Raw genomic sequence first — 19,690 nt, forward strand, 5'->3', positions numbered from 1 at the left:
GAATTATATTATGCATTTATATCAATAATGACTTGCCAGAACCTGCTGACAAAAACTTGCTCACACATTACTCTCACCTTGTGAGCTTTTCTATTCTTTTTTGTTTTTTTTAAACCTGCCACACGCACACTATCACTGAAACTTAAGCAAACATACCACCTCATTATTTTTGATCAGAGCTGGCTGATCCAGGTCTAACGGACCTGATGAACTCCACCGAGCAGCAGAACTTCCTGACTGTCATTGTATCAACCCTATTTGTCTTTAAATCTCTGACCAACTGTTTTACAAAGTTGTTTTGCCAATGTTGCCCATATAAATGTACGGGGCCCCCAACTGACTGTTGCCCAGCCTTTACAGTGCCTGCAGGCAGCCGATTAATGGCAATGCAACTTATGATTTTATTGTGTTAATCCATGGGAGTCTTTATATATATCTCCATAAATGTATGTATATGTATGTATATATATATATATACATATACATATACGTATAGATATATATGTCTATGTATATATATATACATATATGGTGGAGGATTTTGAGTTTTTACGTGGATTCTTTGTTTTTCACCAGTTTGCCTTCCAAGGTACTGTATTGTATCTTTATTAACCTCCTGTAATGTCAGCCAAAGACACATTAGAAACCTACCTACAACTTGAAGCTCATTATAAATTAATTGTAAGTTTGGTCACTGTTATACTTTAAACCACTATGACTATCCATTGTTCAGTCATGTTGTAAGTTTTCAACAAGGGTGGCCCAGAATCCAGAGAGGGACAAGTGCTTTGTTACACTGCCCTCTTATGGCTGACGCAGGCATCGACTCAAGGAATGCCATCTTAATTAGTCCCAAATTATTCCCCCTCAACTCACTTTCACAATATTGAGCAAGGCTCTTTGTATTGTCTCAATAACCAGTCCTGCACAAAAGCTCTTTTGGCTCACGAGCTGCGTTCACCACCAGTATGCAATCGTGATTCAAGGCCTCTGTATATTTTGTACCATCGTAAAACTTTGATAAAAAAAGTATCTCATGCTTTAAAAGTAGATTTAGTTTGAGTTTATTTTACTTATTAGTTATTTTTGATCTGTTAAGGAACTATGTGTTTGAGCAATACTTTTCATGGCTGCTTGGAAATATTTCTGACACCACTGTGAAGAAAAATGTATGCAAATTCCTGTTTGGGTGAAGAAGTTTTTGTCACTACTCTTACTCCTGGATTTGTTAAATCAATGAGTTTAGAAAACATGCATAACCAATCATAGCTACCTTGTTCCAAGCCTTGTAACAGTGCACACTCAGCTATAATAAACTGATGTGTAACTCGGTCTCTTTTTGTGTAATTCAAACAACTCACGGTGATAAATGCACTGATAAGACAATTCATCTAAAAAGGAAAAAAAGACACCAGCTGCAATTGCAGTTTAATATATTTTATTGTCAAACCATTAAGACATGCCACTGTAAGTAAACAATGTTGTCTCAAACATGGGTCTCAAATTAGACCCTGGAAAGTCTTTTTACAGTTATTTTTGTCAAAAATATCCACATTAAAAGGCTACACACGGTCAAACAAAGAAGACATACGGCTCACTTACCTATGAAGAGACCAGGAGGTGTATTTATCAGTGGCCTTGTGATCCAACTTCTGTCCAGCAGAGTTCTGTTTAAGAGACAGGAAGACATGTTTTTATGTCATTAGTGTTTGAATGTAAGAGAAAAACCTGTAGTGACTGTAATGGTATAAACCTCACTGCTTCATGCTATAGTGAACTGCACCACAGGCAAGTGTGAAACTTAAATGAGTGGATTTGTAGCTTTGTTTACCGACCTGTAAATCAGGTGGAAATCATCAGTATATATAGTAAGATAAGATGTGTTGCACTGAGAAAGTTGTATAATTCCATGTTGGACATTGGTTTAAATTAGCAAAAAACGTACTGCCTTACTAACACCAACATACACGTTTATTATTGAAAGCAAAAATGATTATCTGAAAAGCTGGTGATGCTTTGAATCCAAAGTGTTCTTATGAAACATGTCATTAAGATTGACAAAGTTTATTTTGAGTTAAATCTTTCTATTTAACTGATATAACTGCATCATCATGCTGCGTATAGTAATGATTAATGGATCAGACCTCATTGAGATATACTTGAGAGAAAAGAAAATATTAAGTCGTATTCCTTTAGGTTCATTAGTGTAATACAATCACCATAAAGCAGGGATGACTAGTATAAATGTAACAGTCAGATATTGAACATTGATTGATTGATTACATCTAAACTTAACATGACATGCTTCCGTTGCTGAGTGATAATCATCATTTTATTGAGTGGAAGTTTGGCCTGAAGTCTCCAGATGCAAAAATAGATTTGATTTTCTTTTAAATTCTGCTAAATCACAATAACACTTAAGGCTTTAACATTAAATAATCCAGGTTTTCTGTATGATCAGTATAGTCAGGAGTGGCTTTCTAGTGATCACAGTCATTCTCAGTCTTACATTAGAGAGAAAACACTTAATAACTTTAATAACTACATTTACACCATGTTTCCCTCAGACAACACATCAATCTTGCCTTTAGTTTTTTGGGCTATTTTTCCTTCAGTGGCACAATTGCACAATTGCATCTATATTTAATCATTTAAGCTCAAAAGCAACCTGATGTGTTAAGAGTTTTTCTGGTATCTAATCTAGAAATCGTATTGAACAGCTGCTTAGATCCTGATGCAAAGACTCACCAGATTTTCTCTTTGATCTTTTTACATAACGGCACCTTGGTAATGAACAAGTGCCTTCCTTTAACTACAACATTTGCGCGAGTCATTATATTAGAAACAAATGTAGTAGGTCACTGTTGACATACATCACATTTTGTGAAATGAATTAAAACACCTCTATTTGTAATATGTTATAGTGGGCAGTAAACAATCCCATTATCTTTGGTCTGGGATATGTACCAGTTGCCAATACAGAAATGACCTCAGTAAAGACTTTAGATTGGAACCAGTGCATTTGCATTTGTATGTAGTGTTGACACTTTTACTTACCACTGCTGCCTGAACCACCGACACAGACCTGGCAAGCAGCACTTGTTTTCTTACTCACCACTGCGCCCTTCTCTACTGGTGTTAGATACCAGCTCTGTCCTGGATGTCTGCTGTGCAGTAGTGTGATGTGTCAGGTAGGTGACCGTGAGAGAGGAAAGCAGCTGCTCCGTGGTCCTCAAGATGGCAATGTTTCTCAATGTTTCTCTAGTGATGAAAAGGGTTCTTCTCAGCATACAACGCTGCACTTGTTTTCATGCTAATATGACTAAAAGTGGATGTCAGGAGGAAATTGACAAGTCTCCTTCCTGTGTAAATTGGACTTAAACTTAAAAGCAAAGGCAAAATGAAAAAGGTCTCCTAGAGGATGTTGGGGAAGAGTGGGGTCCGCAGAGTGGATTCCTTCCAGCGGTGTCACATGATGTAATTGACCTGGCCCGTTTTTTGTCTTCTCTCCATGCTGCAGCAGAACTCAGATGTCAACCAAGTACATCTTCAGCACGGCAAACACACCTCTTCATTCGTCTCCTCGGAGAGCGTTCAATCAGAGGAGGACACAAAGTTAAGGGCAAACAATATTCCTAGCTGAGGTTGGGCCAATCCTTTTCCCCTGTGCCAAACATTAAGTCAAATCAAACCATTACTGGGGAAAAAAATATGATAGACAACTCAGCCCAGTAGTTCAGCTTCGCCTCTGCAGTGAGACAGCATGAACTGCAGATGCTATGGAAATTTCAAGCGGTGTCACCAATCTCCCGAGTGGAGTGTGTGACGGCCAGTGATGGAATTTCCTCAGCTCCTATTCAGAACCAGGAACAAAGCACACGAGACCCTTAGATAATGAGCAGGGGAAATGCAGGTGCGTGCTGCTGTTTACTTCGGCCCCCGTCTCCTGTACCGCTCCGCTGTCTGCATCTGCCTCTGTTTCACACTGCAAACTGCTGTAAACAAGGCAGAGGCTCCTCGATCCTGATCAGGTGTGCACATGCCAACAGGAACGGTTGAGGGTAACACAGGGAGTCATGAGGGAAGAATTTAAGATGGACAACTTATGAGCAGCGATCCTCACATGAAAACAGGGCTCTCTCTTCGCTGTTGCTAAACAATTTGGCAATTGTCTCCCTTTTCGTGTGAAGAAACAAAACATCAAGTGACAACTCCTTCGAAACACAATAAGGCAGCTTGTTTCTTCAATTCACTTCCATCGAAGAAACAGGTTTCCCTTCAAATGAACAATTTATTAATAATCGGTCACATTAAGTGCCAAACCGCACTTTCAGGTACGTGAACAGCTTCGCGTGGGCTTTAAGGATTTTCCTTTCCAATGACATCAAAGTGTACAGAGCTCAATTTTCCATTTTTAAACAGAAGTCATCACAGGTGCAGATGGGCTACACAACTTAAAAGCGTCCTCAGCAGTGAGGACTCACAAACACAATGTTGCCTTCACTGCAGAGGTTGTCAGCTCTGCACGCGTCTCCTCGGGAGTCCAGTGTTGCAGTGGGTGTGATGTTGACACATAACAACTTTCAAACATGAATGTTTCCAATACATATGAAACCACACTCAGTAAAGAATAGCCTAGGGTGGATTACTACTGCATGACAATCATACAAAAAAGAAAAGATTGTAAATAGGCTTGTGGAGCATGTCGACAGTCATGAGTAAAATTTTGTCAGATTCGACCGTTAAAATGTAAACTCCAACATAAACTGTAAAGGTACTGTTAAAACTTAAAAATCACACATACCTATTTACTGAGCAACTGGTAGGTTTTTCTTACTTTTTTGTACCAAAATTTGAATTTGACTGAATATTATTATCATTATTATTAATGAAGAACCAAATGGTTTCAAAGCAAAAGTGTAACAAAATGTCAAATATCAACACAAAGTTCTCTAAACTTTTGATCCATTATCCATTACTACTGTTGTTTTCCCCCCAAATCACATTACACAATCCTCTCTAAGGTAGGGAAGCGCTTAATAATATGTTAATTAAAAAATATAACATGTTAGTATTTGTTTACTGTGCCATCTATGAGTATTGTATTATGGGCTGTTCCTTGGGCAAAACTCACTTCTGTTAACATTCAGCATTCCAAAGAGTTGAGGTGACAATTTGACTTAACAGTGTCTCTGGACACACACCGAGTGCATTGTCTGTTTTGAACTTTAGTGTTCAAATAGTGAGGAACATAATGAAAACACTCAATTCTAAATCATGAACCTCAACATGTCTTGTCTTGTAAAAGAAATAACAATGAAGGTAACTAAAATGTATAAGCTCTATCCAAACACTTCTAATCAAGTAAGCTATGAGAAACTTTGATATCATAGGGACCAGCTCAGCTTTAATGCAAGCTCATCAAAATGAGAATACAGTGCACAACCCTTCTTGTGCACACCTCCCTCCATTTACGGAATACTTAAAGCTATCTTGCTGCCATTAGGGTGGTTACCTAAAGAAGGCAAAATAGTCAAACCCTTTGGCCAGTGGGGCGTGGTGCATTGGAGGAGTTGTGCATCAACCATCAAAATGTTAAACGGACCGTTTCTGTAGAGATTAGCTTTGCATCTGCAGTACCAGATCTGCACCTTTTAATGAAATTAAAAAATTAAAAACTGCTGTTAACCTATGCACCCACAAGTCACAATATGATGGTAGAATTATTAGGGTTCGAGCAACAAGGTTGCAAGAACCCTCTTGAAACTGTAAGGATTATTAGTGCATTGTAATTTCAAGCTTTATAAATCATGTCATCTGATTCCTCATGTGAGTGTTTGTTTTGGAGGTAGACACAACAACACTGATATAAAGGCAATAATATACTTGCCAGGGATTTTTTTTTTCTTTTTAAGCTTTTGCCAATATAATGTCATATGGCAATTGTTTGTGGTTTTATTGCCATTGAGGTGTTATTGTGTCTACTCTGAATCTACCTTTGTATTATTGTTTTCCTGTAATTTATGCTGACATTTTAACTTGCAAATTAACAATTTCTTTCTGTAGTTCTTATCTCTTGTTATGACATTGGAATTTACAGACTGACCTATAGTAGATTTGTGACTTTATGAGCAATTCTTACACCCTTTAAAAATAATTTCAAAACCACACAACCTTTGAGTTTTGTAGAAGGGCACTGTTTGTCCTTTTAGTGGATTACATGGCAACATACAAACACTCAAGAACCATACTAGTGCACCCTATAATGCAGAACACACAGCATGCAATAGTAACTGACATACAGCAGATTTTTTTTTTTTTTTTTAACATGATGTGAACTTAGTGTGTTCAGATTTTTAAGCTGCTCCACGAACCACAATCATGACCAGATAGTCCTCTTCACTTTTAGCCAGAGCTTTGGCAGAGGAATCCAGGAACTGCTGGGAGAAATCACAGGGAGGGAAAGCATGAAGAACCCCTGTGTTGTCTTTATCCCTGTTCGCTCCCACGGGCAGGCTGATGACTCCTGCTGCTTGTTTTTGGTTGAGGTAGGACACCAGGTTCCGAAGCGGGCGCTGAGTTGAGGATGCAGGGTCAGATGAAGATGTATCCTCTGTGGTCCCAGGAACTGCCAGTAGAATGGCGTAGCCATCGGGACCTGCCACTTTGATGCGTCGGGACACCTCGTCGAGCTTGGGCTGGTCCAGACGGAGACGCTGAGTTATCTTCAACTCGCTCACCTGCCTCCCTGTTGTGCCGTCAACGAGCAGATCACTGGCTACATTGTAGTCACCCTCCAGCAGGTGCATGTTGGCTGGAAAGTTGCTGTTCTTTAATAACAGCATACCATGCCAGGCCAAACTGAGTCTGGTGCCGTCCGGCTTGGACAGCTGGCCCCCCTTAGAACTGCTCTCAGAACGTTCTCTCTTGACTGGCCCTTTACTGCCATCACCTGCTTTGCGTTTGCGCTCTCCAACTGCTGAAACAATGCTGCTTGAAGAAGCCTTGTCAGAGAGACTCTGGGTTTTAAGTCTCCGTTCTGCTCCACTCCTTTCTAGGCTGCTATGGCGTTCTCGTGCAGGGGAGGGTCTCTCGCCCCGCACAGCACGCTCTGAGTCACTGAAGCGGCCTCCATCTCTGCTGCTTCCTCCAGGACTACCATCTGGAGAAACGCGTCTGCGCCTTACTGTCCTCTCATTGCTCTCTGGGGAGTGATCAATATGTCGTCCATCCTCCATTACACGCCGCTTACGTACAGGTTCTCGTCCCTGAAGCTCTCGTTCCAGAGACCAGGGCTCCCGTGCCCGCCGTTCACGTTCCAAGTGCTCAAGAGGCTCAAAAGGTGAGGCTCGTACTCGTTCACGAATAGCCGGGGTGGGCCACTCAGTTCCAGGAAATAGTTCTCTTTCCCTAAAGTGAAGTGGCGGTGGAGTCCGTTCCCTGACCCTGAGTGGTTCAGGTGCAGCACGGTGGACAAATGACTCGGCCACCATGTCAAAAGGTGGTATTGGAAGAGGCTGCAGGAACTGCTGCTGGTAGCGATGCTCAGTGTCAGCAAAGTCCACTCTCAGTCTTCTTTCTGGACCTCCGAGCGGGAAGCCCCTCATGTGTGTGCATGCTGCCTGAGCAGCATCCAAACTTTCATACTGAATGTAGGCCCAAGTGTCCCCCTTTCTGTAGTCAATTGTCCTGATAGTGCCAAAGCGATCAAACTCTCTTGCCAGGGCAGCCAGCGGAACCCACGGTCCAAGTCCACCCACCCACAAACGTGTGGTGGGAGTTGCTTTCCCATAGCCTATCTTTATGGGATTGCGGCCCACTATTTTGCCAGACATGCTTAGCTTTGCTCGGTGAGCCATGTCAAGATTTTCAAATTTCAGAAATCCATATGTGCTGGTCTGTCCTCGTGTAGGCCTTTTAATGTCCACCTCAGTAATTACTCCAAACCTGTCAAAGGCTCTCCTCAGGTCGGCCTCAGTGACAGTTATGTCCAGGTTGCCTAAAAACAACGTCCTGTTGGCTCTTTGGTCATCTTCTGGAGCTATAAAATCCTCCTCACGAAAAGCTGCTCGCTCTGCAATGAAGGCTGGACGTGCCCTGGCTTCAAACAGAGCAAACTCCCTGTCCCGCTCCAACTCTCTGGGCAGGGGGGGCGGTGGGGGTGGGGGCAGCCGTCCCAGGGCCAGCTGCTGCAGCCGGTAGTCTCTGTATCCGAGCCCCGTGGGAGAGAGGGGTCTCTGTAAATGTCTATGGCTTTGGGTTGCACCGTACAAGTCTCTCTCCACGGGGGAGCGGCTTCTTCTCCTGTTAATGTACACTGCCTCGATTTTCAACGGCCGGTCGTACAGCACCAGCCGCCCCCTGGCGTGCTTCGCAGCCCGGGCGTCTTCCGGCTTCCTGAAATTCACAAACGCTATCCGCTCGTCGTTGCTACGGCTAATCTTGACACTCACATCTCCAAATTTTTTAAACTCGTGAAAGAGTCCGTCTTCAATGTCTTCATCGCTCAGCTGGGTGCCGAGGTCGCTTATTTTGAGGGTTTTGTACTCACTCTCGGTGCTGGGCGGCTGGACTCGCGGCTCCCCCCGTGAAGTGTTACGCTGCGGGGCTAAATCCAGCGTCAGGCTCAGGTTGTGGTTTTTACCCACGGAGCTAGCGGCAGCAGACTGACAACTATGATTATTTCCAGTCCGACTATGGCTGTCGAAATCCCTCTCTCTTTTCTCACCAAGTAGACTCCTTCTCGTCGAGCCACCGTCACTTTTGGTCGAGCTATTTCCGTTATTACTCCCACTGGAGACGGAGAGAGCCCCCATTTTCTTGCTGGTCGGGTGGCATCCTCCCCTGTCTCGAATATCGTCCAAGGCCCGGGAGCGCTTTTTAATCGGCGACCGCTCTTTACCTTTCATTTCAGTCAAGACTAAGCGCCTGATGTTTCGAGTGCCGTTTCTGCAAATTAGTACAGAAAATTAATGAAACGGAAAGCGGATTTAATTCACTGACCCTGCAGCAAAACAACAACAGTCGCCATTTTGTAAAGATTAGATTGAAAGCCCGCCCCTTCGCTCTCATTGGTTGAAAAGTGGGTGGAAAACTTTTAGATCATATGTCAATCATCCGATGAGCCCGAAACGTTGAAATAATGTTATACGTTGGGTGTTAAGTATTCGAGGTGGATACATTATCACCAAGGTAGTGTTTTTTTGTCTTGATTAACCGATGATTTAGTCACTGCTATTTGAAGGCACCATTTGTATGATCTGACCGCGACCTGTTTATTGTAACTGTAGTTCTATGGACTATGGATGCACACACACTAAACAAATTAAATTATCAACAAGGGAAACAAAGAATATGATTGCGTAGGAAAAGACAGGGATATTTCCATCTCAGTGACACAAGTCTCTCATACACCACAAGATGGCAGTATTTGAACAGTAGCTAAATAAAAGGTAAACCTGGCCTTTCTCCCTGGGAATGCATCCAAAACAAGCTGCTGATGAATCTCTTGTAATCTATACATTTATACAGTAGCCTGTAACTGTACATTTATTATTTTTAAAGCTTAAAAACATGAAATGAACAACCTCTTAAATTGATTCGTAATTAAGTGTTAAGTAATTTGATAAACTACTATATTTGTCCATGTCCTTTAGATAACAATGTTTGAGGCACCCATTGAAATCAATAAAGAAAACAGCCAATAATATGTTTCTTTCTATTTCTCAAGTTCAGCTCTTAAGAAGCTGAAATAACAAATTTAAAAAGTGGCAGCCATTACAATACAGTTCATAGCAAGTTCGTTCCACTTCTTAATATTTGTAAAAAAAAAAAAAAAAAAAACAGTCCACAGTACCATAACATGCTAAAAGTCAGGTCTGTGATGGATTGTCATTAATGTATGATCGACTTTAATGGCTGATTGTGCTGAATATGACTCACTTTGCTGTTTGGCTAAAATAGTGTTTATACACTATTTTACTAAAAATGCAAGGATCTGTGCAGTCACAATAGCAACACTTAAAAGCTGAGATCAATCTTGTTGAGATCAAAGCACACAACAGTGGCCAGCAGGCACCGTTATAGATTTTAATGAGCAATAAATCATATTTTTAGTCCAATAATGAGGCTGGGGGTACAGTAACTTCACTACTCTTAGTGGCAGTCTTCACCTAATGACCCTGACGCACATATTGATGCTTAGTTATAACTGCCCCCTGCATTGTGTGGCCTCAAGTCAATCGTTTTCATGTACTTCATTCAGCAACATTAATATAGGTTGCTGGTTTTAATGTTGTGTGGTGTGGTCACTTTCATTTATATGAGGATTTGTCCAAAACTCCTCATCCATAATCATAAGATCGGGTCTTTTGTTTGTCAAATAGTCTATACTGCAATTATTATATAGATTACAACAGTGTACAAAGTTTATCATATAAAATTCACTAAGCTGAAGAGTTTCCTCTTAGGTTTACAGACAGATACAGTTGATTAACCTACTTCCCCCTTTAAAAAAATAAATATAAAATTGAGCACTGATCCACCATCTGCTATTTCTTTAGCTTTCCTAAAGATGGCCATCTTCTCAATCCCTTATCCCTTCTGACAGGGCTTCTTATCTGCTCTACTTAATCTGGGATTTAATCAGGGGGAATATGTAACAGCAGTAAGGGCTGCTGTCTCCCAGGGTCTGGCTGGAATTTGAGGCTGTGGGTGTGGAAAGTGTTTCTGATGGGTTTGTGCAGTTTTCTATTGGAACCACATGTTAGTGGCTCGCACAAAATCCCGACACAGACTACGTGAATGGCAGCTAATCCAGTTTGGCTATCATTGTGAAGCAAAGAAAGAGAAAGGAGAGCCAATCTATTCCCCCGTAAGCCATGTACACTCCTGGGGAGTGGAGTGGAGCCTGGGAGAGCTTTGTCCACCACTGGAACACTTCTCAATTCAAGTTGCTTTCTTAATCTCAAACCGATTTAAATGTTTGCACATCTGCCATGAATATGTTGGTATTTAGTAATTTAATCCAGATGGGATGGTACCATGCTATTCAGAGTTTCCTTGACAATAAAGTAAATTGTTTGGGGTAAAGCACAACAAGGAGCTTTCCTGAAAACAATTATTATGCGTTGGAAATACATATGAGACTAAGTATGCCACGAAAACACATTTATGTTATATTATACTTAAAAGACAACACATCAGTGCATAAAAGCAGAAAGCAGATGACCTGTCTTTAGTGAAAAATACTACTAAAAAAAAAATACGCCCAGAGCCACGGTGACCCCAATTTCTTCTATTAAACTGTAGCTCATTATTCAGTTGGTCGGGTTTACCACTGATGCCAGATGTGAATTACAAATGCCTGCCTCAACATGAACACAGCCATTTGTGGGAGGCTCTCTACTTTATCATCAATAGTGAAGTGTGGTCGCTCAGTTAGTTTTTCATTAATGAACCTGCCACTTGTTCCTGATACATGAGGTGCAACCTGAATTACTCTTGAAGTGAAGCCAAGTATGGCTGCACATGTATGGCCCCTCTGTGGACATCCAGGATACAAAGGAGCTCACCGCACTGCAGAAAACGCTGTGTTTGTGACAACCACAGCCCGCGAAGCATTCTTGCATCATGAACCACATTCCCAGTTGTGATCCAGACTTTGGTAAGTTCTCTTGGTTATCGTTTTCTGAAGGAGTCATGTCCTTGCTAGAATGATTCAGACCAGAATTGTTTTTGTTCCCTTTTCCTAACCTCTTTTCCCTAGAATGACTTTCCTACTGAATAAAAGAGATGATTTTGATGGATGACTTTATTGCAGGTCACACTATAAAGCACAACAGACACATAACAAAGATTAATATGATAATTACATTTTTTTTTATATATGCTTAAATAACTTTTCATCTTTGGTCTCTGCATTGTGATATCTAACTAAAACTGGAAACAAGAAAGTTCCCTTTAATATGTTGGGTTTCATGCATAAAGTTCAAGATGCCTTAATGAAATTCCTCTTTCAGGAACCTCTGAATCGAGAATTGGCTCCAAATATTTTAGTCATATGCTGAAGAGAGTGTGTACATCTGGGAGTGCTCATGGGTCAGAAATGTAATATGCTTTGGCTCAGTCAGTGCATAATCGGGGGGCTGGCACTGTTGTGGTCATGTAGGCCAGGAGAGGATGCTGCCTGGCTCTTTGGCTTTCATCCGCAATGCCACCAGGCCCGTGGGTTTGTAGTCGGCCTCAGGCCCCTCGATGGAAGGAGACCCCAGGCCTCCAGGGAAGCTGTGGAGTGAGTAGAGGCCATTGATGCCAGGATGGTGAGATGGGTGATGGTGGTGGTGATGGTGGTGTGGGTGGCTCGGTGATGCAGGCATACCCATGAAGCCCTGCAGGTTGCTGTGGGGATGAGAATATGGACTCATGCAGGACGAGGGGATGGAATCGGCTCCAAGGACACAACCAGCACCTGAACCACCACCTCCTCCTGAGGTCGGCCCTGGCCACAGATTTCCCTGCATCTGGACGAGATTAAATTAACATGGAAATTCTTTATATTTTGCAGTGAGCATCAAGCAATATACAATAACAGCAAAGGTCACACTGAACAAGTACCGTTTTGTACTACACATAGTATCGCAGCAGGATCAGTAATGTACTTCTCCCACTTCAGCCTGTATGTAATGTGAGATAAGCAGTGGGCTACCTGGTATGTATCATGGCGAGGCAGAAGAGAGATATCATACGTTGCAGCAAAATGGTTGCGGACCTCCTGAATTTTCCCATAACGCTCCCGTTTCCTCCACTTGGCCCGACGATTCTGGAACCACACCTTCAAAAACAAAAAAAATATTGTATAGCAGGATATTTTCAATGCTTGTTCAGTCCACAAACTCTGGTAGTTTCATATTTCCTATTTTACACTTACTCTGGTAAGTGTAAAATATGAAAAATATGAAGTAGTTGCCTAAACACACACCTGAACCCGAGCCTCAGTGAGCTCGGTCCTCAGGGCCAGCTGTTCTCGGGCATACACATCGGGGTAGTGTGTCTTCTGGAAAACTTTCTCCAGCTCCTCCAGCTGAAACGTGCTGAAAGTGGTGCGATTGCGTCGCTTCTTGTTCTTGCCCGATAGGTCGATGGAGTCAGCGATGGAGTCGCCCTGTAAACCAACGACTGGCTCTTTCAGTTTGCCACAACAGTCTGTGCTGATCCCAGGATAGCCCATGGATTTTGGACCTCCTTTCTCTCTGACTGAGGCACACAGAGCACACAGAAAGGTAGACTGTTATATACCTATTTCAAACATACGTATAAATTCATATAAATGCATTTTTTTCTTTTAACATTTGTGTGGTGTTAGATTGCTGTTTGTTTGTAGTTAAAGTACTACCTCTGTGTATTTTAAGGATTTGCATTAATCATCTTCGTATTTAAACTTACATCACTCATTTTATTAATAACAAAAGGTTTGCTCTCACAGAAGCAGTGGCGAAATAAGATCCTTCAAAAAGACATGGATTATTACATGTCTTTTGAAGGATCTAAGAGACTGAGTTGGATCTTAGAAAACACCCAATTTCTCATCCCTTTCACGAAGTAACACTGATAACATTCATACCTAAAGCCAGCTTAAATGTGTTTTGAAACTCAAACCACAGCATCTAGAAGATCCCCCCATGAACATCGGGATGAGAAACATACATCTGTACAGAATAAGCCAGTGTTTGGAATCAAACATCGCATGTCAAGCAACTCCCAGAACTGCCAGAAAAATAATTTAAACTCCACTCTTAAAACAGAAGACTTTCACAAAGATATGGTCCTGGCATGCAGTGGTCACAACCATTAAATTGTATCTTTACATATTATTACCAAATCAAATTAAATATCAAATTCAATGTTTTGTTTATGAGGTATCGTTTAAGAAAAACATTTATCTCTTGCTTGTTTTTTTTACGCGGACGGTTTTAAATCCCTAACAAAAACTGCAAAAAGAAAAAAAAAAGGCTGAGCTGTGAGACTCCTGAGAAAATCAACAAACATCAAACAGCACACACAAAACACTAATTCAGTCAAGCAGGGTTTTAATTGGATTAGCCCAGACAAACCATATTTAGGCAGTGACCTCTCACAGAGTTGGCTTGAATTAAACTCACCACTAGGCAAAGAGCAAAGAAAAAACAAGATTTGATTTCATTTGGAAATACAGAGACAGGACGTTTACGGCCACATTCCAAACCCACGTCAGTGTACGCATTATTGGGAAACTTGCAATATTCATGTCACAACATTCTCATTACGAATAAAAACAGCAATAGCATATATATATATATATATATATATATATATATATATATATATGACACGTATGTAAATGACAAAGCGCGTCATTGTTTGAATTAATCAAGCATATTCTCAGTGTTACGTTCAGCAGTTAAGGAAAATCTGAAAGTCTGAACTGTTTCTTCCTGTTGCACGGAAAGAGCTGCTCCCTCCTGCAGTGTTTGGAAGTTGTTGTCCATGTTCATTAAGTTTAACCCTGAGCTCCAAAACAAAATCACTCTCCATCTTTCTGCAGGCACTCACTCACCACCGTGGACCGCTGAGACACTACTCTGCTATTCTCCTTATTCAATATGGAGCCCAGCAGAGAGCACTTTTCATTGCAACATTAATTTCCTCATGTCCATTAGAACCAACCTCACACCGCAGTTCATGCTGGATATATTCATCAAAATTGCAAACTGAAGCCGCAGGACACAGTGCAGCTTTTACTCTATCAAGCACCCACATCTGCTCTGCCTCCTCTCGTCATGGTAGAAATTTAAGCTGTTTCTATTCCAGGCCTCTTCCTTTGTACATTAACATTTTCAGTTTGTGCAAAACTCTGCTCCAGTCTTTCAAACATGTTTAATCATGCGTCATCAAAATTGTGCCAAAGTCCCTGATTTAAAATGTGAGAACATATGAATAATGTGCAGATAATTAAAAAAATAAAAACAATAAAACAATCTCCGTGTCTTACAAGGACAGATTTGTTTATGCTGCTGCATGGTGACAAAATGTTTCCAATTGACTTTAGTGATGGACGTTTCAATTTAATGGATTAACATGGTGCATTTTTATGCACGACAAATATGAGCAAAGTATAAAAGAAAAAGATAGATTGCACCTGTGAATAGATTTTTGTCCGACATTTATTTTCAACTTACAATTGACAATATAACGCAGTATAAAACATAATGTGGTGAATTGTCAGGTATTCATTTTTTAACCCACCAGTGTGTAAAAGCCCCAATTAAGTGTTATTATACATTCTGGCCTCACTTTTATTTGTTAAAGAAAATGTGAGAAATCTTAGGGCAATTTAAGATATTTGAATTTGGCATCATAAAAGTTAAGTGATTTTTCTGATAATTTTTTTAGGGATTGCCTCAATAACTTGAAAATGTATAATTTTATATATTTGTAAGAATGCATTGTGAATATCAACTCTGCAAATTGATATTAGAACTTCAAGGTGGAAAATAGGTCAGATGGTTTTTCATGTGTTTGTCTGCACCGATGAACTTTCCTTCCACGGCTTAGACAAAACAGGAAGACGCCTTTGCTTTCGAGGGTCAACAAGCCCGAATACACACACACACACACACACACACACACACACACACACACACACACTGTGTCCATCCTGAACAATATGCGGCAACAAATGAAATGATATCTAACAGTTGTCAGTGATAAAGCATTTGTATGTATGATCTGTGTCTAGAGAGGAAAGGAGAAAAAAACTCTCTTATTAAGAGTAATACAAATCCACTAAAAGAAATCCACCCGAACAGTTGATATTGTTATCAGAACTAATTGTGAAAGACGTTGACTTTGGCAGTAACGGTCGTATATTATTCTGGACACAGATATTAAAGAGACCTTATCAGTGCTCGTGTGCTGTTTCTTTGCACAATCAGCAACAAAAAAAAAGACTTGTGTAGTTTTCTTCCCCAAGATGGACACTTGTGTATTTGTGTGCTCACGGTCTTTGAGCACACGCCTGCTCTCTCTAAAATTAAAACCCAACCCCAACTCTTGTTGTTTCAGCCTGCATCACACAATATTGCTTTTATAAGCTTATAAAAGCAACTGAGAGGGAAAATGTCTAAAATACACATAAATAATCAACTGAAGTTTGGCCTAAATAAGTTGACAGCTGACTAGAGGCCTAATGACACACCCAACTTGCTGCCAGTCTGACCTTTAACCTCGCTTACTTTCTGTCAAGTCTGTCAAGTGATAGAAAACATGACATTTTTACCACAACCAGGCCTTCCTGTGCATCTAGTAAATATCACATAACACCTTTGTGTGATTATGAATTGACATAACTGTTACACACTGAAAACAAATTAATGTAAAGATTTGAAATATGCTCCACTGGATTTTTTATATAAATTAAACCAAGCAAAAATACGAAAAGGCAAAATAAAATAGTATTTTGTCTGAATAATAACTCAGGAACTTCCTACCTGAGTTCAGCCAATTATGTAGTTATGACTATTATTTTATTTTTGAGGTAGTTAAATTGAAGTGGAAGTGCTGCAACACGGAAATGTAAACGCATTTCAACTAAAATGTTAAATATTATGCTACTAAAATTCATAGTGTAATTAGAATCGATTGGTTATTATCAATAGAAATGTAAAACAAAGTTCTCAGGGAGTCGTAAAGGTATTGTGTTTGCTCCAACTTTTCGTCTTCTAAACATTTTAGAACAGAAGTGACCTCAAACTTACCTTCTGAGTTGTTTTCATAAAACGTGGACTTGCCCTTCTGGTCGTGGTTTAAACTGTCCAAGAACTTGCTGTGTTTAGACGGTGAGGCGGGCGCGTTCCCCGTGGCGGCGCCGTGCGTAAAGTCCGCCGAGCCATCGCCAAACCTCCCCATGCCGGCGCCGTACAGATCCCCGCGCAGGCTGAGGCGGTGAGGGAGAGGAGGAGGTGGTGGAGGAGGAAGGTGCGAGGGTTTCTGCAGCTCATCGCACGGGAGAAAGGAGCCGGAGCCGCCGTGCTCCAGACCCGGGGAGTTTTCTGGCGTCCTCCTGCTGTTCTGCGAAGAGAAAGGCAAACAACTCTCCGTCTCCATCTTCCTGCTCCAGCAGGCAGGACAGACAACAGCGACTGGGCGCTGATAGAGTGCAGGGTGAGAGAGTGAGAGTTTTTTTCCCTTCTTCTTCTCCTGTGTTCATGTCAAGTGGGTGGGATTTAACAGATCAGAAACAAAGACCCGTGAAACCGGACTTGGTGTGTGTGTGTGCGTGTGTGTGTGTGTGTCCGGCAGTCTGATATAATCCGCCAAAAATTCAATCACGTGTGGTTTCTGTTCCTCCAATTAACCATTTAATTCCTATTTCATATATTGTTATGGACCTAATCAGCAAATCAAGCAGGACAGGAGAAGCGCGCGCGCACACACACACACACACACACACACGGAAAATGACCAAATTAAATTTTTTATTTCGTTTCATTTGAATTTATTTCACCTGAGAATACTTTAGTGTTTTCTGTAAAAACACTTTCATATAGTCGGTCTTCTTTTTCCTGCACGTGCACTACAACTTTGGATCAAGCACCGATTATTATTTTTCCTTGGTAGATAAATACATTTGTGGTCATTGTTCGAAATTGTTGTCGACTTTCGACATGTGTTCGAAAGTCATGATGAAGTTGACATTATTCTGAAAGAGAAAGTCATTTATACAAAGCGGGTGGAAATCAGTTGAAGGCCGCGGAGGTCAGAGAAGAACTGGAGAATAAATTACACGAAATTATACGCAAAAGAACGCAATCAAATATGCTAGTAATAAAAATCAAAGTGTGATTTCATAATAATTCTCACTTAATTTAATAGATTTTTTTTACAGATAAATTACAGCCTAAACTAAATTATTTTAAATGAAAATGCGACGGCACTTTGTTAAAAAACATCCGCTACATTGTTTTATACATATATATATATATATAAAATATCTAGAGTTGTGATTTCACTTATTGAAATACATAGTCCGTTTATTAATTTTTTTTTATTAGTTTACAACTAATTTTAACTATTAGACAGCGAAGACTAGTGCTAGAAATACTTAACAGTTTAGGCCTAAATGTGTATTATCATGGTCATTTGTGGATGAGGTTAATCCGCAGTTGTTACTCTGCGTTTGCTCGATTGTTCGAGCAGCTTCACTTCGCCGCGTCTTTTCAGCGCCCACTGTGATTTCCTGCGGTTAAACGAAATAAAACTGAATGTCTTTCAGAGATTATGGAAAGAAGGACAGTGTTCAAAGTGATAAAATACAGCTTTAATTATTTTTGATATTATTGTCCGATATGTTTTTTAAAAAAACAACAACAACAAAAAACAACAACCTTAGAGTCACATTTGTTTTGATCTGAATACGAAAATAAATAAAAGTAGAAAGATTATGTTTTATCTGACTGTGGCACAAGATGTGTTTTTAGCAGAATTTAGAGTCAGTAGCAAGATACAAAAAAAAAACACAAACAAAAAAAAGGCTTTTGATAGTGACATTTTATCTCTAATCTATAGACAAACTTCATCTAAACATAGTGCACTTACCAGGTTCAGACACGGGGGCCACTGGTTTGGGGGACATCTTAGCATCTCAGTGGATACCTGAGGCCACACTGCTGCTCAGCTGATGGACACGTCTGTAAACACAAGGTCCATTTGGGCTGAGAGGCCTCATAAGCCTCATTTGACTCCATGCTGAGCTCTGAAATATCAAAGTGAGCGTCTACACTATGTTACAGATCCAAGAGGAAAAAGCTGTGCTGCAAGAAATACAAGAGTTAACATTTGAAGGATGGCTCCGTGTGTATAAGCTCAAAGGCTTTCCTGAATTATTGTTTTTATATTAAATGTATTAGTCGTGGAAGTCAATAAACTACCAGGAAACATTTCTAATGACACCCACACATAACATTCTCAAACTACACTCTGAGACTCGTAAAAATATAAAGACATAAACACAGACAAAATACTACCGTTCATCTGGACACCCATTATAAAGACATGGCTGCTTTTGTGCAGAGGAAGAGCCCCTTTAGTTTTAAAGTGATTAGTGACCTCAGATATAAGGCCTAATGGCATTTATGCGTAGCATGACTTAGATTAACATGTCTGCGTCGGTAAAGCTCAGCTAAAACGGCTGCTGTCATGTTCATCACAACCACAGTGCCACCTTTTTACCTTCCCACACTCTAACTGTGTGTATTCATCCCCATAAATGTCAGCTTATAGCTGTTCTTGCCAGCATTTATCAAACTGTCTGGCTGACCACCATTAAAAACCTCATAATTCTGTTAGAGGAGGGTATGTTTTAAAATGTCCACCGAGGGGTGGGGGGGGTTGGGGGGGGGGATGCGGATACGTCCCTCAAATCTTGTGTCAAGCATGTCCTCTGTAGCCTGAGGCAAGCGAGCACTCTTGAATTCACAAACTCAGCTGAGTAAATGCATTCCAGAAATGTGGGCAGAAGGAAGAGCGTCTGTGCTATGATCTTGGAGCTGCCGCAGGTAACAGTGTTTGTATGAATATTGCATCAAGAGAGCATAAGATGCAGGGTATTGATGTTATTTGCTGAGGAATCAGTGTCTCCTACTTGACAGCTGTC

General features: G+C 40.7%; 2 protein-coding genes across 2 annotated transcripts; both read right to left on the bottom strand.

Annotated features, from left to right (window-relative positions):
- Positions 1-4,277: 4,277 nt before the first annotated feature.
- rbm15 (RNA binding motif protein 15) lies at positions 4,278-9,054 on the bottom strand. The gene has a single exon (XM_058642438.1). The coding sequence runs from the start codon at positions 8,907-8,909 to the stop codon at positions 6,357-6,359; it is 2,553 nt and encodes an 850-aa protein (XP_058498421.1). The 5' UTR covers positions 8,910-9,054; the 3' UTR covers positions 4,278-6,356.
- Positions 9,055-12,161: 3,107 nt separating this feature from the next.
- On the bottom strand, positions 12,162-17,242 carry alx3 (ALX homeobox 3). The gene is made up of 4 exons (XM_058642439.1): positions 16,794-17,242; positions 12,980-13,254; positions 12,707-12,832; positions 12,162-12,521 (listed from the first exon to the last, which is right to left on the bottom strand). The coding sequence occupies exons 1-4, from the start codon at positions 17,140-17,142 to the stop codon at positions 12,162-12,164; spliced, it is 1,110 nt and encodes a 369-aa protein (XP_058498422.1). The 5' UTR covers positions 17,143-17,242.
- Between the last annotated feature and the right edge of the window lie 2,448 nt (positions 17,243-19,690).

Source organism: Solea solea, chromosome 11 (genome assembly GCF_958295425.1).
Source record: "Solea solea chromosome 11, fSolSol10.1, whole genome shotgun sequence".
NCBI lineage: Eukaryota > Metazoa > Chordata > Actinopteri > Pleuronectiformes > Soleidae > Solea > Solea solea.